General features: G+C 40.5%; 2 protein-coding genes and 1 long non-coding RNA gene across 6 annotated transcripts; all 3 read right to left on the minus strand.

Moving 5' to 3' along the window:
• Nucleotides 1–588: 588 nt before the first annotated feature.
• LOC148184673 (uncharacterized) lies at nucleotides 589–3,980 on the minus strand. The gene is made up of 4 exons (XR_015772295.1): nucleotides 3,953–3,980; nucleotides 1,482–1,552; nucleotides 1,266–1,360; nucleotides 589–930 (listed from the first exon to the last, which is right to left on the minus strand). It is a non-coding gene; the product is annotated as an uncharacterized LOC148184673 (long non-coding RNA).
• A 1,454-nt stretch (nucleotides 3,981–5,434) lies between these two features.
• Nucleotides 5,435–16,924, minus strand: RPF2 (ribosome production factor 2 homolog). 2 transcript variants are annotated; one of them, XM_088053065.1, is made up of 11 exons: nucleotides 16,859–16,889; nucleotides 16,342–16,619; nucleotides 15,612–15,744; nucleotides 14,758–14,795; nucleotides 14,446–14,485; nucleotides 12,555–12,636; nucleotides 12,387–12,463; nucleotides 11,970–12,069; nucleotides 7,812–7,914; nucleotides 6,803–6,947; nucleotides 5,435–6,494 (listed from the first exon to the last, which is right to left on the minus strand). In XM_088053065.1, the coding sequence occupies exons 3-11, from the start codon at nucleotides 15,666–15,668 to the stop codon at nucleotides 6,315–6,317; spliced, it is 822 nt and encodes a 273-aa protein (XP_087909191.1). In that variant the 5' UTR covers nucleotides 15,669–15,744; nucleotides 16,342–16,619; nucleotides 16,859–16,889; the 3' UTR covers nucleotides 5,435–6,314. The 2 variants fall into 2 exon arrangements, with proteins under 2 accessions (XP_087909191.1, XP_005518334.1); XM_005518277.3 differs by lacking the exon at nucleotides 16,342–16,619 and having other exon boundaries at nucleotides 16,859–16,924.
• A 1,922-nt stretch (nucleotides 16,925–18,846) lies between these two features.
• On the minus strand, nucleotides 18,847–25,248 carry GTF3C6 (general transcription factor IIIC subunit 6). 3 transcript variants are annotated; one of them, XM_005518276.3, is made up of 6 exons: nucleotides 25,181–25,248; nucleotides 24,159–24,239; nucleotides 21,852–21,915; nucleotides 21,255–21,299; nucleotides 21,013–21,123; nucleotides 18,847–19,496 (listed from the first exon to the last, which is right to left on the minus strand). In XM_005518276.3, the coding sequence occupies exons 1-6, from the start codon at nucleotides 25,241–25,243 to the stop codon at nucleotides 19,198–19,200; spliced, it is 663 nt and encodes a 220-aa protein (XP_005518333.1). In that variant the 5' UTR covers nucleotides 25,244–25,248; the 3' UTR covers nucleotides 18,847–19,197. The 3 variants fall into 3 exon arrangements, with proteins under 3 accessions (XP_005518333.1, XP_014118851.1, XP_087909169.1); XM_014263376.2 differs by having other exon boundaries at nucleotides 21,013–21,126; XM_088053043.1 differs by lacking the exon at nucleotides 25,181–25,248 and adding an exon at nucleotides 24,465–25,067 and having other exon boundaries at nucleotides 21,013–21,126.
• Between the last annotated feature and the right edge of the window lie 321 nt (nucleotides 25,249–25,569).

The raw sequence follows: 25,569 nt of genomic DNA on the forward strand, positions 1-25,569 counted from the left end.
TTTGTTTGGTTTTTTAAAGAAATATTATTATGTATGACCTACTGCCTCTGAGAAACTGGAGAGGGCTAATGGCAGGAAGGGTGGGTATCCCTCTCTCTCTGGAAGGAAAGAGAGAAGTGCCCAGCAGTTACCAGGCCTCTGAATCTTTCAAGTGAGCCTTTCTGCACAGCCCTGAAGAGGCAAGATCTGAAGCACAAAGACAAACCTCTCACTCATCAACTACAGAGCACATTTGTGTCATACCACTATTTTCCCTACAATATCCTAGAAGCCCTTAGGTATTTCAAGCATGTCCAGAGAAGAAAGGAAAAAATTAAACAACAAAAAAGAAACATCTACTTTTATTTTGTGAAACTTCTTTTCACAATGTAACATACAAGCCCTGTCTAACGTTTCTTCCGGATAACGCTGTTCAGCAAGGAATGATTCCTGAGTGCAAAATAAGTCAACAGGAGCTGAAGTCTATTGCCTCTTATGAATGAAAAGCTCTTCAGTGTTTATTGGCATGTTGCGTGTGCCGTTTGGAGAGCCTCATTAATTCTTCAAAATAGTCTCTTTTAAACTGAAAAAAAAATTAAATGGCAGCAATGGGAGGTGAGTGCAAGTTCTACATCACATTCTCTGCAGCAATTTGTCCCGAGACAGACTCCCTGATACAGCAGCTGTGACTGCCCATCTTTGGCAGTGACTCGCACCAAACAGGTGAGAGGCTCATGAGAACTTCGCTCAGAGATGTTTGGGGTGAATTTATACTGCCCAATATCTCACATTTCTTTGTTGCATTCAGTTTCCGTCATATGCAAGAACATGACGCACCAGGGGAGAGAGGAGACATTTTGCCTGAATCTTCCTCCTCCTCACTGCTGCAGTCCCTTCCTCACCTTCCTCCAGAGGAGAGAGCAACTTCTAGGCCAAGGAGCTCAGTTGCCACTGAAGAGAAATATTAGTAAATTGCAATCAAAGTTGAAAAGATGCAACTACTCATGGACTTCTTTGAATTAGGAAAACAGGGAGCCTGACCTAGTTCAAGGAACATGCCTTTATCTGAAAAACAAGTGGAGAGGGAAAAAGGTTTTAAACTATCTTTTGTCAGCAGACGACCTTGGGCCCCAGCAAGCCTGTCTACAACTAACACAGATAGTCTCTGCTGCAGCAATAATTCCAGGACATACAGCAGCATCAGTAATTCTCCTGCCCAGAGGCCAGCAGCAGAGATCAGTGGTTTAAATTTGCGGAATGAAAAGGGGGAAAAATAATGCCAGTACCTAAAGCAGCCTTAGAACTGATCACAGAGCTCTGCCTCTAGTGACAGCCCTTTCACTGCATGCCTGATGAGCACTGCCTTCTCCAGGGAATACATCTAAATATTGAGAAACAGGGAGAGAAACTTAGATTCTGAAGTTCACCTTACTTTGCATTGCAGCACTGTATATGTGAAAAATACAGTTTATTGTGCTTAAACAAGACAAGAAACTTCTTACCAGCATAAAGAGGTGGTCTGGGCAAACAGTGGGAAAAGGGCATTGCAGCTCTGTCAGGTTTGTTTTGGAGGCTGTGAGAGGGTGAAAGAAATCAAGAGGAACAAATTGCAACAATCAAAACAGAAGAGAGGGCCCATATGGGTGTACTTCAGGATCATGGATGGAGTGAGAAATCCAGGTTTCATAGGTGTTGTGTTGCATCACAGAAAGAATTAAGTCAAGACATTGTCAAGGGGGAAAGTTGGAAGAAAATGAGATTTTGTCATTTGCCATACATACTCCCTGTTATATTCTGCTAAAAACTTGATGTCTACTTCCCCTGAGTTACTTCATTATTATCTTAGAAAAGCAGGGTGGGGGATGAGGATCGAGTAAACAGAATATTACCAAAAGTCAAACAAAACATGAAGAAGAGATGCCTTAGAAACTTGTTGATCAGAGAACATCTGCTGTGTTCACTGATTGCTTTGAGTAGATGATGCCCATGTTATTTAGGACAAATTTTAATCCCAGATTACCTACAGATTTTTCACTATGTTCTGTATAGATGAGTGACAGAGACGCTGTTCTTCCTATATAGTGTTAGACATGTTGCTAACTTGAAACATTCATCCATTTAGAAAGGCAGTCCTACAGAGACTTCACATTCAGAAACCTCATGTCTCTTTTCCTTGTACCTTTTTAGAAAACCCTACTTCTGATGCAACTGACCTATTTCTCAGTTTTGTTTTTGGATTGCATCTGGGATGTGTCAGTACTGCTAGAGGCACTTTAGCAAAGTTCAAAGGGAGGAGATAAATTGCACTGGGAGACAGGGGAGAACTCTCTGCACCATGTGTAATACACATGTTCACATGTATTATGTATGGCTATGTTATATATATTATGCACAGCTAACATTTTCCACTTTCTTCTCTTTAATAATGAAAATGTCTGTAACAGAGTTCTGCTCTAGTCTCCTTACCCTGCTCCCTCATACTTAATACAATCTACAACAAGCCTTTTTTCCCCTGGCTGAAGGAGCAGCAGTCAGTGTGATACCTGATGTGTCTGCCATGTCCTCTTCTCTTGCTCTTTTCTAACCCTCCCCAGCTGCAACACAGCCAGTGGTGGAGGGAAGCTCTCACAATCAAACCCAGAAAGCACTTACTGAAAACAAATAAGGTTGCTAAGGAACTGTAAAGATAAGCTCAAACCTAACAAATCCAGGAAGGAGAAGAGAGTTCATAAGCTCTTTCCAAACACACACCACTCTTCACTCTCAGTGCTCAGTCTGTCACATTATGCTAGCACAGAGCTAAGGCTGTTGATTATGTGCACCCAGGACAGATACCCAAAAATGTGGGAATCCCAAGAACCTAGCAGGTTTCAGCACTCAGTATCTACCTCTCTTCCTACTTTTTATAATTCCACCGCACCTAAAAAGAGCCAAGAAGATTTAATCTGCAGGTAGGGTGTATATTATATGTGTATCAGCAGGATTATATGTATATACAGCAGGAGCCTAATTAATAGTAGCAGTAAAGCCACCAGCAGCACAGCTGGACAACGTCAGCATAGAGACCAAGGGTCTACAGAAGGCACAAATTTTACCCTCCTTGCCCTTGCCATCCTGCCAGCTAGACTAAAGAGAGTATGGGCTTGGTTGCCTATTTGCAACTTCACCTCTATTTTCCTGCACAGACACAGCCTCAGGAGCCACACTTTGCCAACAGATATTTTCTTCAAACCAAAGTTATTACTAGGCTCAACCCATAAATAAAGCTAAATCTTGTGTGTTGGGAGGTGGGAAGATGAAAGCCAGAGGAAAGGGATGAACATGCCAGTTACGCCTTGCCAATGCCAGGCAACCCCTGGGGCCATGTTTATGTATTTTCAGAGCCTGGTGAACTCTGGAAGCAAGGAACAATTGAGGTAGAACAAGTCCCTTTCATCAGCTGCTCTTTGAGCACTGCACGTTCTGTTCCTCATGCACACAGCTACAGACAAATTTCCCTAGACTTTGAAAGACTCTGGGAAATAAGAGCATTTCAACAGAAAGGTTATATTTAGCCCTCCTATCACCATTCACCTTGAGTTAAATCAGATACTCGGAATGTAGCCATTGCCTATGGAGCAGATGTGTGGTTGTACCCCTGAAATCACACCAGCCACCAGCCTTGTGGTCTTATCAGTGCTTCACAGCAAGGCTGAAACTTCTCTGAAGGGCACAAGGTGATCTCATTTGTTAACTTGGCTTCATCCTATCTCATGATACAGAGACCAGAGCAGTTCATCTCTGCTGTGAAAAACAAGAGAGTGCTTCACACTCAAGAATTTGCACCAAAACAGCACTACTTTGAGTACTGCAAAGTATTTCTCAGAAATACAGTAAGTTTTAATCCTTGCTAACAACATAACATGAAGGTGATTGGCATGAAGAAACATAACCTAAATATCCTTACACACTATCCAGAAAAATTTCTCCTTACCTCACATATCTAATACATTTTGTTCACCATGTAGCTGTATTTTACCAGTACAAAAAGCTGTATATAAAAGGGTATTCACACAAACAGCCACAGGTGAGTGACATCAGGCACTTCAAATTCCACCTGTAAAGGGTGAATAAATGCACCTGGGTTCTCCCCACTGACTGATTTCCCATGCTCAAGGACTTCTCACCTCCTGAAGCTTTAAGTAAACACACTCAGGTGTTGGAAGGTGTAGTAGCCCTAACCTATCCAAAACTCCTTCTCATACAAGGAGCAAACCAGCAGCAGCATTAAGAAAACCCCACACCAGGATGCAGCAGCTTCTCTGAGGGCTGCTACTGAACAACTGTTTCACTTTTTACATTAAGAGGTAACAGGATTTTAGATGGTCTACATTACTGCTCAGTTAAGTTTTAAAACACAAATTAAGCATCAAAATTAGCTTCCAAATAAGGAAACTCTGAAAAATTACAGTCTTTTAAACTATGGGCATGCTTTCATGAATGTATAGTATTTTCCTATTACTTTTACAACTCAAACCTTGTAAAAGACAGCACTGCCTGCTAGTATGGTTCTTCTACAGCTTTCAAACAGAAGTTATTTGTACTTCAGAAATATTACAATGGGAAATACAAATCTGAAGAAGTTTCTGGAATCATCAATTTCTCAAACACATTATTATAGATGGGAGGAAAGGGTTTGGAGCGATGCCATGCAAATACATTGATGATAAATATGTTTGTGCCCCCAAAATGAACCCAAACTTTTAAAGCCCTTCCTTTTTCACACTACAAATTTTATCAAATGAGCACTGCAAGAATGTCATGGGTGACATCGGCACAGCCACAGCTACAGCTCAGCCCTCCCATAAGGAAAGCAAAGCTGCCCAACAGCTTCCATTCAGGATGCAGAAGACAATTGAAAATAACAAACCACCTATTTCTGATGTGACACTTCAGCTGATTAGAAAACTAGCAGGAAAAGTACTAAAAACATAAGTAGGATGAGCAAGCTTGCTGTGTTCATAATGTGTGTACACTTCTACAAAAATTATGCTTAAAGGGCAGAGAAACAGCTTCCAAAGAGACAAACAGAATTTTAAAAAATAGGTTTTTCAATGTGTTTCAGAACAGAACACCACACCAAAGTCTTATTAAACTCTTAAACCCCTTAAAGCTGCGTCTGCACAAACTCATGAGCACAAACTTGGGAAGAAAGGAGGGAGAGAAGAAAAAGATATCTGAAAAAATGGACCTTTAGTACTTCACATACTTCCATTCTAGGCACAAATCAAGCAGCAAAGACTGAAATTCAACCTGTAAAGGTTTCATTTATGCCTAAAGTAAATATCAAGCACTTTGTTACCATGGTGATGAACGCTGTAAAAACACCTTAAGCACTCCCACTTCTGCCAGTGTAAAGCAGGGCCTGGTGAAAGAGAAGCAAAGCTTGGCCATCACACGTGTAGCGAGCTCACACTTTAGAAAATGGTTTAAAGTTTATTGAGTGTTGCAGTTGTGCAAAATCTGAAATACATAAACAATAAATGAAGAGAGAAGTTGTCTATATTATGCACATTCATTTCTCTGGTCCTGCACAGAATGTGTAAGAACTGACTGATCAAGGGCACCCAACAAAACAGCAATAAAACTAAAGTTTCTGGGGGAAGGGAACCTCAATCCATCCCACTCTGATCAGTTTGATGCCAGCAAGAGATGCCCAAAGCCTGGAGAGGTATTGCAGGTCAACAGGAGAGCACCTGAAGGGCAGCACAGAGGAATTTAAGCCTCTCCCACCAGCAAGTTGCTTCATTGGAGACACAATTTAAATGCCTTTATACTAAAAGCACAAAGCATGGGGGATATTAGGAAGAAATTCTTCTGTGTGTGGGTGTGAGGCACTGGAACAAGTTGCCCAGAGAAGCTGTGGATGCCCCATCCCTGGAAGTGTTCAAGACCAGGTTGGATGGGGCCTTGAGCAACCTGGTCTAGTAGAAGGTGTTCCTCCTCATGGCAAAGGGGTTGGAACCAGATGATCTTTGAAGTCACTTCCAATCCACTCTGTGAAACTGTCAGGAAATGAATCACCTGTTTGACTCCCATATATTGCTAATATCAAGAAACAAACACTCAGCTTTGGAAAACTAAGAAAGTTATATCCTATTTTTTTACTTTAAATAGCCAAGCTCCATGTTAAAGCTCAATACCCCAATGTTCTCTTTAAAATTACTAATGTTTAAAAAGGTTTTTTGTTACAAAACCAAAGAGCAAAGCAGCTCAATCTTTTATGTCTGACAATTTATATTACAACATATATTCTAAATTTGAAAGTACAGAGTTTTCAAAGCTGTCCCAGGTTGTCAAGCTGACTTTGACTTTTTGGGAGTAGTTCCACCATCTTCAGCTGACTTCTCTGCTGGCCTCTTTTTTAAGCCTTTCACTTTCCGTGTCTGCAGTTTACTAAGATCTTGCTTTTGCATGTGGATTCGACCATAAGTTGTACCAAACACATCGTGGGAGATATTCTTTTTCTTCTTAGGCTGCAAGGGAAGAATAATGTTAATATTTCAGAGTACAATCCCAGGAGCTCTGATGAGAATCAAGTGCCCAAAAGCAAGGCCTCATATATTGGCTGGAGTTTAGAGACTAAGATTTGTGCTGTGTGTTCTGTGTGCTTCCAGAGGAGAGTCTGGATGCCAGCTGAGCACCACAGAAGTGCTGTGGCTCCAGGAATGTCAGATGGCCTCGAGGAAAGTAAGCTCTGGTCAAATACACAATACGTAATATTTCAGCCTTTGCTCTTCATCACAGAGAGATCTGAAAGCGATGCCCTTTCCAAGGTACATACCTTCAGGCCTTTCGGCTGTTTCAAAGACAGCTTGTAAAGGTCATCTGAGGCTAAATGTGTCCTCCTCATAACCAGATCTAATGAAGGTCCCATCTCTTCCAGTTCAATTCTGGGTATTTTACAGCCAGATTTCTTCAGAAGCACTCTAGGGGGAGAAAACCAACCAAAATCAACATTGCCCCCTGTGCTAGAGATTTATTCATCTTTCTTAAGAACGGGTTCAATCCTGCATTTCAAAATACTATTAAATCAACTCCTACCACTAACTCTACCATTGGGAAAGGCATCCATCGATAACAACTTTTAATAAAACTGTCCTATCGTCCATTGTCCCATTACAATTTGAACACATTCAAAATACGACCTGGCTAATGTAATTTTTTTTAATGAGACCAGTATAATCAGTATCACTTTTAAAACTCAACCCCAGTACCCTGAAAGCCATATCACTTTTCAAATTCAAAACAGCACCCTGGGTATTATTAGACATGAAAAATATTCACTATAATTTACAGCAAAATAACCTGAGCACTTCTTTGAGCAAGTGTTTTGGTTCAAGACAGGGAGTGACTGTGACAGTGAATACCAGTGCAACAAGAAAGATTTCCTTATCCTGCCTTTCCTGTTTTCCCTTGTGCATCTCTGTCTGCAGCCTATTCCCTGTTGTTCCCAGGCAAACACCTAAGTGAGGAGAGTCATAGAAATGAGCCTGAGAACAGACTCATTCTATCAAGTCTAACACAGTACACAGAATTCACTAAGTTAATTCACACCACCTTGCTAACCGAACCACATGGAAGAGCAAGCCTCTGAGCCAGGAGGAGCTCAGCAAGGAAGGAGGCAGCAGACCTAGGGCTCAAGTGTTTTCCTTCTGCAGTACAAATTACACTGGAGCATCTCTACACATTGCATGTTCTAAATGCGGCTCAAGCCAGTTCAATTTCACAACTACGGATTAAAGTTGACAAGTGTACCAAAACCCAGGCAAATAGATAAAACACATACTCACTTGTAGCTTCTCATGTAAATTTTCCCATCTACAGCTGTGAAATGCAGAACGCACTCTAAACCAGCCAGACGAATACTGGGCACAGTGGGACCTCTGAAGAAATCTGAGAGAGTATTTAAAAGGAATAAATGCCAGGTTTCTTGGCTGAAAATAAAACCAACAGATGCCTGTAACAGATTGGTGATGTGATGTGGGCCCATTTTGAAATAGGAATCTCATGAAATAGCCTCTACTTATAACTGCAGCCTGACCAACACACAGGACAGAAATTTAACATTGCACATGTTAGTGTGCACTGGTGGATCCAAATGTGTGGGGATATTCTGACAGGAACACAGTGACTTCCCAGAGATAATTTGGTAGCAATATATATGCTACCTATATATAGTATATATACTTCCTACATGTAAGTGCATGGAAAAGAGCAAATGCACTTTCAGAGCAGTAACTTAGCATTATTGAGCTAATGTGAATATTTGCATTGTCTATTCTTTCAAATATTCACCTCTAAAATCAGGGGAAAAATTATCTTATTTGGTTTTTAGGCCAGTCAATGCTCAGACAAACACAGATCAGTACAGAGAAGCCATTTCCTCAGGTATCTGTTTAAAGACATCATTCAAACCTAATACTTAAAACCTTTATTATAGCCAGATTTGGAACACTAGAAAGAGGGATGAAAACCACTACACAGCAGATCAAAACTGCACCTTGTCTACTCTTACCTACATTTTCTCTCTCTGACATTAGGAAAAAGTTTATATACATAATTTCTTTCATATCTTCTTCACAAGGCACTTCTGTCCTCTAGGTAAAGCAGTATTTGTCATTATGCCTAATGTTTTCTCTATTAATAAGCAACACATCTATGAAAATAAGACACTTCAAATACTTGCCCAGTTTGCAAAGAGAACACTGAATACAGGTTAAATACAAAATGAGCCGCCTCTAGCAAGGTTCTTATATTAGGTTATGAAAATATACTGTGCAATCAGAGAGCCTGCAATGAACACAGCAATCTGTCCAACATATGCAGAGGGTGGAGAAAGAATGTGACCTTGACCAAGGGAACAAGGTGTGCTAATAAACATGACAGGGTACTGCTGAAACATAGGAGAACTGCTAACAGATGCAAAACACATCACTCTTTTCTGCTCTGTCCTGTTTTCAGATCCCTTGGCTACTTGTCTTTTCCTTCACTACCTTTCTCCAAGAGTATCACCAAACACAGTTTGGCTGGCAAATAACAGATGGAGTCAGCCCAGGAAACTTTCTTGGTCAATTAAATACTCTCTTACTTCAAGTCTAACTTGTAGTTAGAGGAAAAGTTGCAAATGAAACATTTTGTTCATTTGTAGCATATTTTTTTCCCCTTCAATTAGTTCTCTGCAGGTACACAAGCTTACATTCATAGTGGTTTTATTGGCAACACCTCCCTTTCATATTTTCCTGTGGCATCATACATCTTTTTACCCACAGGATGATCTCTTCCAATAAATGCAGGTGGTCAGGAATTTGTTTCCTGGCAACACTGAACAGCTGCAGAAATCTTACACTTCAGTACACCCAGAGAGTTGAAGTTTTTTTAACATACTCTTAATTTACAACTCTTGCTTTGGTTGGACTAGAGACTTGCTTTCTTTCCATTCCTAGCTCTCTCTCCCCCTTGTCCTCAAACATGTTTCCAGAAAGTCTAATTTACTCTTTCCTACAGAGAGCTTTTCAGGACCTTTCTATTTCCAGATTAAATTCCTAATGGATATTAGAATGTAACTCTTTCTGTATTGCATGTATCCAGGAGCTGGTAACACTGTATTCTATGTAGCTTTGGTTAGCTGAGTGCAGTTCCAACATTTCCGAGCCATCCCTTTTCCTGTCCAGAAAAAGCCCTAAAATCTTTTCAAACACACAAAAAGAGACTGTGTGAGGAAAGCTGTTTGAAGATCAAGGTGACAGCAAATCTAAAATTGCAGAGATCTGCAAACCAACATTTTAGAAAGTGCAAGCTCTACAGTGGCCTGGCCACTTTTAGGATAAAATAGACGTGCAATGAAACAACTATCAACAAGCAGGCAGTGTTTTAAGAGTTGAAGTATCTTATAGATACAGGCATAAAAAATTATTAGAATTTCATTAAATACATTCCAAGACTTACATCATTTAAATGAACTACAGTACCACGTTGGAGAGCAATGAAAACCAAAAGAGAAAAAGAGGGATGTCTTTGTCTTCCAGGTCTCCAAAGAATATGCATCTGTCATTTAATTCTCCTAAACAGCTTCTTCCACTTCACAGTTTAACAAGACCATAGCATTTGGTTACTACAAAGACAATAATTCACCCTTGCCCTTAATTTTACCAAGAAATTGCTGTAAGATGATTGCCCAAACATGCATAAGCCCTTTTGATACCACAAAAGCCAATGAAAGCTTGGTTGTTCCTCAGCATCACTGGCATCACACTGCTTTGGCAACAAGAAACTGTCAGCTATCTGATATTCCCTCTGGGATGCCAACAATACTGGTACAACAACAAAAGATTGTGGCTGTTATTATAAAGCCATTCTTCTATCTTTCTCAACAAGAGTAGCAGCTTAAGGGTACCATCTTTTGCAGAAATGGAACAAATCACTTCTTCCTTATTGGTTAAGGGCAGTTTTGAAGCAGGTCAGATTAATACCCAAATTATTTTAATTTGTTAGTGATACCTTCAAGCCTTTGCTCTCCTTAACCTTTTTCTTTGTCTATTGTTTTGCATCTGGGTATTTCACAGAACTCAGCAGAACAATTAAGACCTGGAATACATGGCATATGTTCAAGAAGATTGGGTGTGGAGTACATTTGACTTCCAAGTCATTAATGGCTAATAAATAGGAGAGGAGAAAGGACAAGCAAACATTAAGAGAAATAGGAAGCACTATTCAGTTATTTGGCCATTATCTTACTATGCATGTCTCCCATTTCAGCTATTTGATCATGGGGTACTTGAGCACATCTGGATGCCCATCACTGTGCAGATGCCTGAACAAGATACACTTCAAAAAGTGCACCTGCTTCCTGTGTAAATACTCATTTACAGTGATACACACAGCAGTAAAACTCACTTATCTTCATATTCAGCCATCTTCAAAGATGTATAAGCTCAGTTACCACCCTTTCATCCACCCCCAAGAACCAATGAGCTGTACTGAGAGGCTGAAAATTTACTCCTCTCCTGCTCCCTTTTCAGTCTCATTCCAGATGAAACATCTTGCTTTAAGGAATAATACTAAGGAAAAAAACCCTCATTTTTAGGGTCTGTTTCTAAAGATCAATCATTTACCTGTTTACCTGGAAACCCAAGAATGGAACTGAAAGAACTTCAGTTATTTATTGGCCCAGGTTCAGTATTTTACCAGAACTTAAAAAAAAGTAATCTACTTTCAGGAAAACTATTAAAAAGAAAAATCACTGCCCTACTTACTAGATCTAGCCACAATATCCTATAACTTCTAATGTCTACATATAGCTTCTATAAAGCTACAATGTGCTTTATCTTCCAGATCGTCCAACTTTAAGATATTAAAAAACACCATGCCAGTTTGAAGGCTCCAAGCCTGCCTTAAAGTTAGGGCACAACTTATCTACAGCTGATTTTTACTGCACCTGATCTCTCCAAGTATCCTAAGCAACAGCACGCTTGCTAGAATCGGTGGAATTTCCAACAAAAAAATACTTTCATTACAAAAACAGAAGCTGAATTAGACTGATTTGACTTTTCTGTAAGCAAAAACATCCCACTTTCTGAACTTAATCCACTGATTTCTCTTTAAATAATTCAAGACATTATTTTGTTAGAAAAGTGACAACCCAGTACAATCATAAGGCCAAGACATTTTGGAATATTCTATTTTCTCACAATCAAAGTAATGAACTCTAGTGATGAAGTTTAATTTTCAGAGTCTTTCAGGACATTCTTTTTTCCTCCCTTTAAAAGTAATAATCATGATTAGCTAACTTTAATTTTATATGACATGAAACCTACAAGTGCTCACTCTTGTTTTCCTCCTGTGCTGAACATAAGCAAGCATTTATTGGCAAACTAGCTTTTCCCAGCAGATCATATTACTGTTTACATATTACTACAGATCCATGCAATCCAAATAATCAAAATACTGACCAATAAGAAGGCTCTTCAGTCTTCTGTATTCTTCATTCACATCAAACGCATCACCAGCAAATATCAACATAGGTTTTGTCCCTTCAGGACACTTACTGTTCTGTGGAATAAGAATTTTAAAACAACAGAAATTCAGACAGTTAGGGAACATATCATTGATTTAATAGCTGGCCAGCCATACAACACTGAAAGAAAAACCTGCTGTGACCTGTGATCAATAGAGACAGAATAGAACAACCAAACTAAATTAAAAAGCAGAGCATAAAATTAACGTTCTGGAGTACACAAATTAACAGTCTTCATATACTGCATGAAACATTTCTTCTAAACAACTTAATTCAGGGCACAGAAAAAATTGCAAAAAAAAAAAAATCCACCAGTAGGTGTCACTGAAATACTGAATTAGCAATTCCTTACCTTGATCTCCTTTAGGGATACAAACTTCTCAATGCCCAGCTCAATCATGTCTAGCACGTGGTAGTCAAACATGCGACCTATGAGGGTAAAAAAGTAAATCCAGCTATTTAAATATTCACTGAAAACTACACCTATCATCCCAATAAAAACCCAAGTGAGACTTATTACCTATTATCAGGTTGTTAGGTCGCTTCTTGTTATGAGAGCCGAAGAGAAACAGAGAACAATCTGATTTCTTGGAAAAAAACTCCTGCAATTGAAGAAAAGAATCAAACTTTTGAGTTGCAGTTCACAGGGTTTAAAATATTCTGCAAAGGCATATGGCACAAACACATGAGTTTGGGAGCTGCTTAACGAGAAGAGCAACTGCATTTACCAGAAGAGTTTTGAGCATGTCATGAATGTTTTTCAGCACTTACACTAAAACTGACGGCTGGATTCAAGATTAAAATAATTTATTTTTTTATTTACCATTGCATTTTAAAATACAAGTCAGGCAATTTTTTCTTGTCATTTTATCTGTAATACCCTTTCTTGTAATTCCTGATTATTTGGTTTTACACAAGATACTTTCAACCACTTCTTGCCTGACAAGTAAGTATTGGGAAGCTGGCTGCCACTGTAAGGTCTCATTGTAATTTCCCCACTTTATGCAGCATACTGGCTTTGCCTGGCAGCTTCTGAACAACCAGTTAATTCCCTCAACAGAAGCCTAACAACATCTGCACTTGGCACAAGTGTCCTACTACAGATCAACTTCATGTCCATTTATTACTTGAGACTAAGATGCTACCTAAACCCAAGCCAGTGGTGACTATCACAGAGATCTTTTCTCCAGGAAGAAAATATTAGAAAACCTATTATGGTACGATGTCCAGAGCCAACGTTACAGCAGTTCTTTCTAACAATGTCCAGCTCCAAAATCTTTTTATGCACTTCTGCCTCTCAAGGCAGCTCCTCATCTTGTTTATCAACAGAAGCTCCATGATGTACACACACACAAAATTTACCAAGGGCTTCTCACAAGTATATACCTGCACTTGGCAGTTGTGAAGCACAGGACACTTAATCTCCCACCCCTGCAATAGCAGCTCAGAGAGGACATTGCAGCTCTGCCCCTCTAGGAGGTCATAGAGACACTTGGAGAGGCTGAATTAATTGCATTTACAAATCACACAGCTCAGCATCGAGTTTCGCCACCAGATCCCTGAAAAATGCTGCCTCTAGACAGGCCAACAACAGACCAGAGGGGACTCCCCTTGAAACATGTGCTCATACAGCTCTGTTAACCACTGTGTGTTGATATCTGCACACTCTCTAATAGCTGTATATTTTATTAACAAGATGTAAAAAACTCAAATGCTTTGAATGTGCCCTGCATATACTGCAACAACACATATACTGCAAAATTGGCCTTTTTAAAAAAATGCCTCTTGCCAGTCAGCCAGAACTGCTGCTAAATGATTAAAAGGTGCTTGGTGAGCTTTTCCACCAGCTCCCTAAGCACCCTTGATGGATCCCATAGAGCCCCACAGATGTGTGTAAGCGGTGTAGCAGGTCACCAACCATTTCTTCCCGCATTAAGGGGGCTTCATTCTGCTCCCTGTCTTCCAGCTCAGGATACCCAGAGAGCAACTTGTGCTGCTATTATAGACTGAGGCAAAGCAGGCATTAAGCACCTCAGCATTTTCCTCATCCTTTCTCCCTGTGTTTCCCTCTACATTCAGTAAAGGATGGAGATTCTCTTTAGCCCTCGCTTTGGGCTGGGTTGGTGATGTAATTGCAAAAACATTTTTTATTGTCTTTTATGGCAGTAACCAGATTAAGTTCTAGTTGGGCTCGGGCCCTTCTAATTTTCTCCCCACATACCCTCACAACATCTTTGTGGTCCTCCTGAGTAGCCTGCCTCTTCCAAAAGGGATATACTCTCTTTTTACCCGTAAGGTCCAGCCAAAGCTCTATTCAGACAGGCTATTCTTCTTTCCTGATGGTTCATCTTTTGGCACAAAAGGATAGCCTGCTCAAAATTGTTGTAAGAGAAAACATTGTTTATACTTACCAATGATGTTTGGTCCTCAAAAGGCCTAGTAATATTTTTCCTGACAGAAGGAAAAAAAAACAAGTTAAAAGAAAAAACAAAAATAACAAGCCCAGATAGCCACTTATTCTTAATTCTCTGATCATAAAATGTTTTGCATTCTGCCAGAAACTCCAGCAGTAAAGGCTCAGTTTGAGTTCAAATCACAAGTTCTATTACTACTGCCAGGAATGCCTTAGTGCTATCTTTGCCATTCCAAATACTTTCCTCCACATTTCCTGTCTGCTGGGGCCTGAACTGCCCAACACCACCACCACTACTACCACTACTTACCTTTTATAGAGTACAGCAAAAGGCTTCTTCACAGCATACTGCAAAACAGAAAGTGTAACACATATCATAGCTAAAACATGCACAGCACTGTCATTTTTACAACCCAACAGTTTACAGGATCACGTGAAACAGTAACTGTGCAGAGCAGGCTAGATGAAGGTACCTCAAAAGGCCTGCTCACAGTAATACCCTTCAAGCTGGTGACAATCCTGTTTCCAAATTAATTGCACAAGAAATTATTTGTAGAAACTGAGAAATAAAAAATTAACTTAGAAACAGCTGAAATCAAAGCCATGTAATGAATGCAATCTCTCTGCTTCTAAGGGGCATAAGGAAAAACAGGGAGAGAACAACTTGATTATAAGAAACATAAAAGAATAGGAAAACAACAAAGCAAAGAGAAAAATGAGTGTAGGAACAGATATTTTGAGCTATAGAGTTAGGAGACAAGATTGGTAACTCAGTTTTAGGAGAGGCTGAAAGCTCCCTATCAATACACACAGTCAGCTTACAGGATTCTGGGATATGACTTAGCTGTATGATACAGTCCCAGTTCTGCATCTAATCCTCTTAATCTTCTTGTTGCCAAACAGACTTGGCAACACTTCATCTTATATACTAGACAATTGTGAAAAAATAAGGGAGCAAGCTCAAAACTTTTGGCAAAGAAGAAGTTGGAAGAAAACAATCTCCATTAAGAAGCAGGTAATGGTACCTTTGTAGTCGTTCTGGTCGTTTGTTGGTCGTTCTGAGATTTGGGGTACAGGGACAGTATGAAAATACTGATAGTGCAGCAGAGACAGCAAATTGTAAGAAAGAGAGAGGAAGGTTGCATGCTGTGTCCAACAACTTACAATGTCTTTAAGCACTTCGGCCACTGTTAAATTTGCATTTCCTCCTTTTATGAGCATAGCATTCTTTGTATTTTCATTTAGCTTGGGTTCTCTCTTCTCAAGAAATCTTTTTGCTCTCTTAGTTTTAGGCTTTCTGTAACAATAAATTAGAAGTTAAAAGCATAACGTATGTAACAAGACTTGACACTACAGAAAACAGCGAAGCCAAACAAGAATTGGAATAAACTGTATTCAAACTAATCCCAACCTGCAGAATTACAATCCTTGCCAAAAGCCCTGTCTAAGGTTTTTACTGCCATTCCTCTTCCTCTCTGTCCACCCAAATTAGGAAAGGTGATTTTACAGTCTTGTGCTTTTCAGTTTCTGCTAATTTAAATCTCAAGCTATGCTAGAATTCTCAGCCTACTGCCAGGCTGAAGGACTCCCCTCACACCAGCTCCCTAACAAGCCAGAAACTAGTTTATGAGAAGAAAACAAAGTCCCTTCAAGACCACCAAGGGCCCTCAAAATGAAAACAGAGGTACAGCACATCTATCTGTTGTCAGGAACCAGAGATGCACGCTGGGCATTATCCAGGTGAAATACCGTAGCCTTTGCAGGGACATGGACCTTATACATGTCAGTGGCTACATGGCTTAGGAATTACAGTACTCCACTGGATAATCTTCTCAGTAAAGCATTAATTTTATTGTCTTCTTTATAACAAACAATATCCCCCGCCCCCACACACCGGTATTATAGCATCGTCAGGGGTGGAAGGGATCTCTGGAGATCATAGAGTCCAACCCCCCTGCCAAGGCAGGGTCATCTGGAGCAGGTGACACAGGAATGCGTCCAGGTGGGTTTGGACTGTCTCAAGAGAAGGACACTCCAGGATCTCCCTGGGCAGACTGTTCCAGTGCCCAGTCAGCCTTCATTTAAAGAAGTTCCTTCTCATGCTGAGGCGAGGTTTCTTGTCTTTTAGTTTATGGCAATTGCTCCCCATGCTGTTGCTGGGCACCACTGAAACTTCAGAAATTAAAAGAATTCTCTCAGGTGTACGGAAACACACAAATTCAACACCAGCTGTTCACCGCGGTTATTTTAAGCTACCAACTGAGTAAGGGTTGTTTGGCCACCACTAAAAAGACGGCAGCGCTCAGTTTCCTCTTTCCCGCACGTTTCCCATCAGGCTTTTCTCTCTGCTGGCTCCCCCACTGCAGCCTCCCGCCCACGTTTCCCAGCGCGGGGTTCCCCCGCACACTCACACGACGCGGTCCAGCGCATCCATCGCTGCCCTCACGTGCGGGAGGATGTGCGGGAGCCGCCGGCCGCGTCACATCCGCCGGGAGCGCGGGCGGGGCGCGGCGCATGCGCGGGCGCGCTGCCGGCTCCGTTCAGAGTTCCCCGCGGCCGAGGGTCGGACTGAGGGTGCCTGGGCTGCTCCGCCTGGAGCAGGGGAGACATCATTGCAACCTGCGACTTCCTCCTGAGGGGATGAGGAGGGACAGACGCCGATCTCTTTGGGGAACAGTGCCAGGACCCGAGGGAATGGCCTGAAGTTGTGTCGGGGGAGGGTTGGATATCAGGAAAAGGTTCTTCACCCAGAGCTTGTATGGTTGCAAAATCTAGGGTTAATAATAATTGAAACAAAAGCTCGACCGTTAGAAATAACATTTAAAATATTAAAAATCCCAATATTATTCAGGTACTCATCGTGTACGATATACATAAAATGTTTTCAAATGATACTACTGATTACCAGATGAACTAGAACAAAGAAGCAGCTTCAGTGTAGCACTGAAGGAAAAGGCTGAGAAGGCCTGAAACCGATGCTGTTGGAATACTCTTTGTAAGTACGGAACATACCTCACATACATAGTGCCAGACTAAGCAACCAGCTAACAAAACACGGAAGAGTTTTTGTGTCTGCATCCTGTCAGAGAACAGACTCTTGAAGCACCTCTCTGCTCTCAGTGGCTGAAGCAGCCGTAGCGAGAGCCTCTCTGCAGGAGGCTCAGCTGCCACCAACCGCACCGCAAACCCTTCCTCCGGCACTCAAGAGCCTGCGTGTTCCCGGGATCGTTATTCCAGTTATAATTGTCCTCTGTCTATCAGCACAACACAAATCAAGTGTGAATGATGATGTTTTTAAACTTCCATCGTTGCAGTTAAATCCAGAGGGATGGCTGTGCGGTCTCCCTGAAACCTCAAATGCAACACTATCATATCAAAGATCCACACCCAGGCTGGAGGCACACAGGACATGTTCTCTTTTCTTCCTCTCCCTGCTTCCCTTTTCCCTAGGATTCAAGCTGCTTCTACACAAACAAAAAAACAAACAAAAAAAAGAGAATAATGGGATTGGTGGTTCAAAACCGTTGCCATTTTAATGACTACTCTTTATTGATGCTGTGCTGCGAACCACACTGTGGGTGGGCTTCTCCTCTGATCATTACTAATTAAAGTATTACATAATTATGCTGGAATTAATTAGGTGTTCCCATCCTCATAGCACTGTTGCAGTTACACTGCTTTGAGGGAGGCACAGAAAGGTAGGAAAGAAGAATGGTCAGGGAGAAAATGTTTTATGTTTTAAAATTGTTGTGCTTCTGAAAACATTAACCCAAGTGCACTGCACACTCAAATGTGATATAGAGCAGTGTGTGGCAGTATGAATTATGTAGCACTATCAACCCACAGACTAGCTAGGCACCACAGTATGGTCACATGGACTAATCTGGGAACCACTGATGCATATGGGTACAGGCTCTTAAGTATAAAACTATAAAACTCTTCAGAAAAATGCCAGAGAGCAAGATTAGAGCCAAGAAGTTACTGTGAGGAAAAACAGAGTGACCACACTTCCTTTCATATAACATGCATTATATTATACAGAAAATGGGAGAGGCAGCCTGACAGATGCCTCTTTAAGACCAGGATTTCATTTGCTGACAAGTTTGCTGGGATTTTCAAGACTTGAGTGGACAAAGCCCTGATGAACTTGCCCTGAATTTCAGTGTTGATCCTATTTTACATAGGAAGCTAGATGAGAGACCTCCTAAAGTCTCTTCCAACATGAAAGATTTCTAAACTCTATCAAGGAGACAAAGGACACTAGAGAGAATCTAAATTAAGCAATTTGATGAGTATCCAGTCATTAAAAGCCACACTTATTTGTTTTGTTTTCTTTCAATAACTGCAGCACAAGAGCAGATAGAGTATGCGGCTGAATATGACACACAAGGTGAAGGTATACTTGAAAATTTCAGGACTTTATTTTAAACAATGAAATTTCTTTATTTTTACAAAATGTTTCAGACTGTACAATTCAGCAACATTTTTTTTTTAAGGTATGACTTTCTTTTAATTATGTAACCATTTCCATTTGTTCAGTTTTGAGGCAGGGATACATTCATTTCCAGTCAGTAATTTTAAAAAACACTTAAGCCCTTCTCACTATAATTCAAACACAAAAGCAATGCACAAAAACATCATGTCTGTTTTTCCACTATTCATTTCTCAGATAAGGTGGAAACCATGTCACAGCTTATAAAAGTTGGCCCATTAATTCCATGAAGAAATCCTGAAAATATCAGAGTTAATATCATGGAGTTACATTCTCCTCTAAGGCAGTATCTCCAGAAGGAGTTTCCTCTGCCCCAGAAGCAGAGCTGTCAGGCAGAGGATTAGGGGTATCTATTTCCAAGGTGTGCTGCTTTTCCAGTTCACAGTTCACGTTAGAATTTCCTTTGCTGCTCACCTCTCCCTCTGACTCTTCAGTCAATTTATCTTGGGCCTGAGCTGACTCCTCAGAATCATCCTTTTCAGGCAGAAAACTGCAAATCATATTAGGCCTGCTGTAGGAAAAATCTCTGTCCTTGATCTGCAACCACTCTACTCCACCTGATGTAAAGAAGGAAAATTCTATTAGTTACAAAAACAGTTAACAGCAGTTTTTTTCTTAGTTTAAGTTCACTTTTGTTAAGGCTGAGGCTGACCAAGATCTAAGTAAAAGAACCACTTCAAACAGAAAGATGTGCATGTCCCTCCTATTACTTTTCACATACCCATTTATTACTTTTCATAGTCAGAAAATACAACACAGGACTAAAAAGATCTTTCCTCCCACCCAGTATGGCAGTTCCTGTTGTATTTAGGTGTCTGATGCCACCCATAGGCTCTTAAAATTACTTGAATCAAAATGCAGAGAAAATATTTCACGAATGCAATGAAGAGAATAGAATATATGTTCACCTAAATAATAGGCCTTCTGGCAATAGGTAATGACAACAGAAATAGGACACAAGTTCTTGCACTCTCTTTAACACGGGTGTAACAACAAGTTGGAACAACAGGTTGAAACCAACCCCAAATAGAAATGGGATTCCACTCCCATTTTGCTTTTTACGCAGTACATGTTGTCACTTCACAAGATGTTGTAGTTACTTTGTATGCACAAGTTAAATTCCTGTCACAGTACAGAAACAAATTGTTTTTTCAGTACTTATCATCAGAATTGCTGCTCCAGAATAAAAAAGGCCTTTGTATTAAGAAAAATACTCTCTAGTCTCAATTTAATATTACCTGTACTATCACAATAATAGTTTCAATTTACTATTAAACAATTAATTCTATAGACTGAAGTGGTACATGGTGTTGATAAGAAAGCTGATGTTTGGTAAGATTCTAGATGACACCTCATTTTATACCTCCTATGGCCAGTGTCCATCTGACTGCACATATTTAAGGTAAAATGGCTATATATTCTTAAAATATGAAGTAGTAACACTGGCTTGACTGAAAAAAAGCAGCTAAAAGCAGTAGGAGAGCTCTAATGAATACTGCTATATATATTAGGATACTCAGTGTTTGACTATGTAAAAGTACTGACTTTTGTACAAAAAAAAAAATAAATAAAGCAAACATATGAACCCTGACTTCTGCCTACAGAATGAAAATCTTTATAAGTGGTCTCTAGGTATGTCTTTGCAAGTAATTTAAATTCACTTCCATTCAACCGTAACTTCAGTAAGTACAATTCAGTTCTTTTCAACAATTACAGAGACTCAGAACGTCATTAGAAAAAATGATGGAGGCAGGAAAAAAAAATCAACTAAGAACTAACTCAACAGCACCTTTGATTATAAAACTTTTAGATGAAAGAAGGACGTACCAGGGAGCATCAGCATATGTTTGCCCTGCTCTTTCTCTTACTTGTAGTGATCTCCTACTAGCCATTTCTGGAGGCAGTGCTGGTCGGAAATGTATTTAATTTTTTAATTTAAATATATGCATATGGTGCCTACAGAAGAAAGTTCCTTTAACTTCCTGCATGCTCTTGAGTCCAACACTTGATAAAGGCTGATGCTCCCAAGCATAATCCACTCGTGTCCACACACATAGGAGTAGAATCACTCACCAACATTCTCTTCTCCTTCCTTCTTTTCTGACAGAAGGGTCCGTGTCATGTTCAACTTCTTCACTGTGTGGCACTTGTATTTCAGCTGTACTTTTTGGTTGCCTTCTGCATCTACTAAGAAGAGACGAGAAAAAACAATACCCAAACCCCAATTGTTGTAGTGAATTCCCCTAGAAACTGAAACAAGATAAACATTTTTAACCTCCCCAGCTACTGAAACAAAATCAAATCACAGCAATTACCTTGCTCTGTGTTTTCTTCAAAAACCACACAGGTTCCCAAGGTATCTATGAAAAAGAAAGTGAGAAAATTTTAGAGACTTATTTATATCAGCTGCAGATAATGTGCCCACGGGCCCAGCTGTGGGAATGTTCTGACTTCCAGCCCCTCACAGAGGTGCAGCACTGGTAAAGAACTCAGAAACAGGCAGGAGTATCAGAGTCATTGGAAGTCACTACAAGGGAGGATCCCAGACCATTTTCTTCCAGACCAGTGCTGTCACCACAGGGAAAATGAGAGAACTACAGATTGCACAACGTGTCAGTCCTGCTTACACAGGAGACAACAGAACTTTAAGGCATTTTATATCCTACAGTTCTGCAGTAATACTAGCTGGTACACCACAGAGTCAGCTTCCAGACATACTTACCTGGAAAGTACCATGGATGCATTATTAATTCAGTAGTGAACTCAAGACTGCTGCTGCTCTACATGGTGTGATACAACCACCCACAACTTCAGTCTCTCACAGGACCAATTGCAGTAAAACCACCTGATAGTAAGAAAGTTTCTTGGGTCATGTGGAAAGGGAGAGATTGTATTCACATAAGTTTTCCTACCTTCATATTCTCCTGCAAATACATATCTGTCCACTTGTAAAATGGGCCTCTCTGTCTCTATTCCCTATGTAAAGAAGGATAAAATTGCATTATGTCAGGACTATATTTGCCCAGGTGAATTTCTCACCAGCAAAGACAGACATAGCAGAATCCAGATTATATAAATTCCTCATCATACATGTTCCTTTAAGTATATTAAATACAAAAAAACCCAGATAATACTCTTTTAGTTATCATAATAAAACCTAGTATAGAACTGTATAGAAAATGCTCTACTATATTATAATAAATTTAGATCAAACTGAAGCCAACACTCTATATAAGTTAAAGTGCTGTTATTTCCTTTAGGAAATTAATGTAACCTCCATTTCAAATGAAAAAAAAATTTAAGTGTTTGCAAGAAGATGATGTCATCTTCTAAGCTTCAATTAATACAAGTTGTAGAAAGTGGAATAACTTTCAAACTGGAAAACATGCAGGGTGAAGAAGTCCAGCATTACATCAGCACCCGAAGTGCCACTGCAGGGTCACGGAAGCTTCTGTGATGACTGTGTGTCTATAATGTGAAGGAGCTGGAAATTGTTGCTATTTTATTTTTTTAAACAATGAGTGGAAGAGTAAGGAAGTACTTCTATCGGTTCATTCCCTTCCTCTAGAGCACAGGTTTTCCAAATACACAAGCCAGCATCCAATTTTTCTTATATAAGATATGCCTATATACTGCATTTTGATAAAAATCAGTATCTGAACAGAACACACTAATTAAGGCAAAGTAACTTTGAATAGTACCTTGTGAACATCAGAATTTTTCAGGACATGAAGACAAGCACATACTAAAAGTTTTGAAGATAAGGCATTATGTGGTAAATTTCATAAAACACAGAACAACACACATGTTAATACGAATTTGTGCAATTTTCCTCTTGGATATTTCTGTGTTTCAAAAGTACAAGATCAACAAGACTTAAGGTCTGGGATTGTCTTTCTTCTGCATAAATTGAGAACACCAATAACATTAAGCTAACATATAGAACATATTTTGATGGGGTTTTTTTTCCCTACAAAAAATAAAATAATAACACACTAAGCAATAGCATGATAAGGATTTTACATTAAAAAAATTATTTCTTTGGCTGATTTGCATTCCTTTGCGAACTGCACAGACTTGGAGACTGTCTTCCCCTTATGTTACCAGCATAAACTTGCTAAACAGTAACACAGAGCAGGCACTCTAATTAGTCTTAGCAACAGTTGTCCCTTACGAAAAGCCTCAAGAATGCTTACTCCATGGAGTGAACTCAAGCAGACGTGGATACAATTAGGACACAGTATGGACACTTTAACCTTTTACTAGTAACATTACAAGGGAATCTCAAAGCACATTTAAAATAACCCCACCAGCAGTACTGCAGCGTCTGTAGACATTCAGCCATCAGTATGAATGATACATAAAACAAATTTCAAGAGAATTAGATCGGATCAAGGAAGGAAACCAGCTTATAAACACATGTCCATACAAAGATGAATATTTTATTAATTTTGATTTTATTTCTACTTCTGGTTCATTTAGAATTGACTTTACCACTCATATATATTGTGATCAGTGGCACACTCAGATGTTCTTTTCCATCTTTTCAGCCTATAATAAAGGTCTACTTTCAGAAAGTATTTGCAAATCAGTAGTACTTGTACTATCTATACAGCTCTCATAGTCTGCATAGGTTTTGAAGGGCAAATAAAATCTGTCCTTTACAGACAGAGTGATTAAAAACCTCAAAGGAATGGGAGAAGGAAACTAGAGTCCTACAATAACCTTATGGTGATGCAAACAACATCCAAAATTGTTTACCAAATGCTTAATACCCAGTTGTCCTTTACAAGACTTGAACTTGCCAGGACACATCTGCAAAAAGCCCCCTTGTAAATACACTGTCAATCTTAAATATTTTGCTTTACCCGTCTGCCGTATTCCTGTTATTTGAAGAATTGTGATTAACAATTTTTTTTAAATGTGTGAAATACATAATTTAAAAAAAACTAACTTAGAACTTGAAATCAGAGGAAATACTTGTCCAAGCTTATATATACTTCTGAAAAAGTTTCCTTATATTTACGCAATAATATATTCAAAAATTTTACGCTGTTTCTGAAAGGGAGCCCACAACATGCAGCCAAGTACAGCACACATAATTCTCTATCAAAGCTTTGATCTAATCTTATCAATGTCAAGAAATTTAGAAGCAGCCTCAGTCCCTTGTTCATATCAGTAATAACTTACCCCTTTTCTATCGTGCTGTAATCACTCACCAAAATCTTGCACTTGTTTTCACATTTTTCTAAGAAGTCTGAATCAATAATTCCTGATAGCTCGACCATGACCAGTTGCTCCTACAAGAAAAGATAATGTACAGCTATAACAGATATAACAGAACTCAGGGGGGGAAAAAGGCAGAATACAATCTACACCAGTAAGAACAGCATACAAAGACACAGCCTTTCAGGATAAACAGATCCCAAATAGGAGTTTATGCTGCGTTTTGTCAAGAGACAGACCTCCCATAATACCCAGGGAAATGTAGTGACCCACTATGCCATAAGACACCTGTTTCACACCTGAATTTCCTGGCCTTTTCTTCTTAGCGAGCAGTGGGGGAGCACTTTTTCTCACCCTTGACAAATGAGCATAATGGCTCTGGGGAGACCCTACAGCATCTTCCAGCACCTAACGACAGCCTACAAGAGAGCTGGAGAGGGACTTTTTACAAAGGCCCGTGTGATAGTGATAGGACAAGAGGTAATAGATTTAAATCGAGAGTGGGTTTAGATTAGGTATTGAAACTTTCATTGTTGAAATTTTTTTAACTGGGGAAGAGGGCGCAATGGAACAGACTGCCCAGAGAATCTGTGGATGCCCCATCCCTCGAAGTGTTCAAGACTAGGTTGTATGAGGCTTTAAGCAACCTGGTCTAGTGGAAATTGTCCATGGCAGGGGGTTGGAACCAGATAGTTTTTAAAGGTCCTTGCAACCCAAAACCTTCTTTGATTCTGTGATTTTATAGCAATAGGAAACAACAGAATCTCTAAGTTCTCTCTCTGACCACGCCGTTTTCCGGGAAGCCCGAGAACAGCCAGAACCACGCAGCTCTGAGGAGGGGACCGCTGTGGGGACCGAGAAACCCGCCAGCTCCAGTGAAACGCGCTCGGCCCGCGGCGGGCCCCTCTCCCTGTCTGCCCCGCCGGCCAGGCGGAGCGGGACCGGGCCACGCCCCGAGGGGGGCCGGACCCTTCCCCTGGGGCTGGGGGGCGCCTATGTATCGGCATCCACCAACCTCCACCTCGTCCTCCTCCGCACCGTCGCTCCTCCCGTCTTCGCCGCCCGCCGCCGCCGCCATGTCGCCACCGCCCACCCCGCGCCCGCCTCAGCGCGCACCACGTGGGGCCCGCGCCGCCATCTTAGAGCGGAGCGGCCCCGCCCCTCCCTCAGAGCCGCGGCGGGCGGGCCCGGCCTCAGCTCCGCGCCGGGAAACGCAAAGACAAGCTGCTCTTTGGTACTGCCGGCCGCTCTGCGAGTGTTTCTTGAATCTCAGATGTGCAAATGGGAATCCCTAAAATATCATCCTTCCCCCACCTTTTTTTTTTTTTTTTTCTAATCTTTTCTTCCAAAATAAAAGGGCTACCAGACACGTTATTAACACAAGTAATGTCCTGCTTCTGGTAC

This window comes from Pseudopodoces humilis, chromosome 3 (genome assembly GCF_049639895.1).
Source record: "Pseudopodoces humilis isolate 2021_Gansu_Grassland_sample_001 chromosome 3, ASM4963989v1, whole genome shotgun sequence".
NCBI lineage: Eukaryota > Metazoa > Chordata > Aves > Passeriformes > Paridae > Pseudopodoces > Pseudopodoces humilis.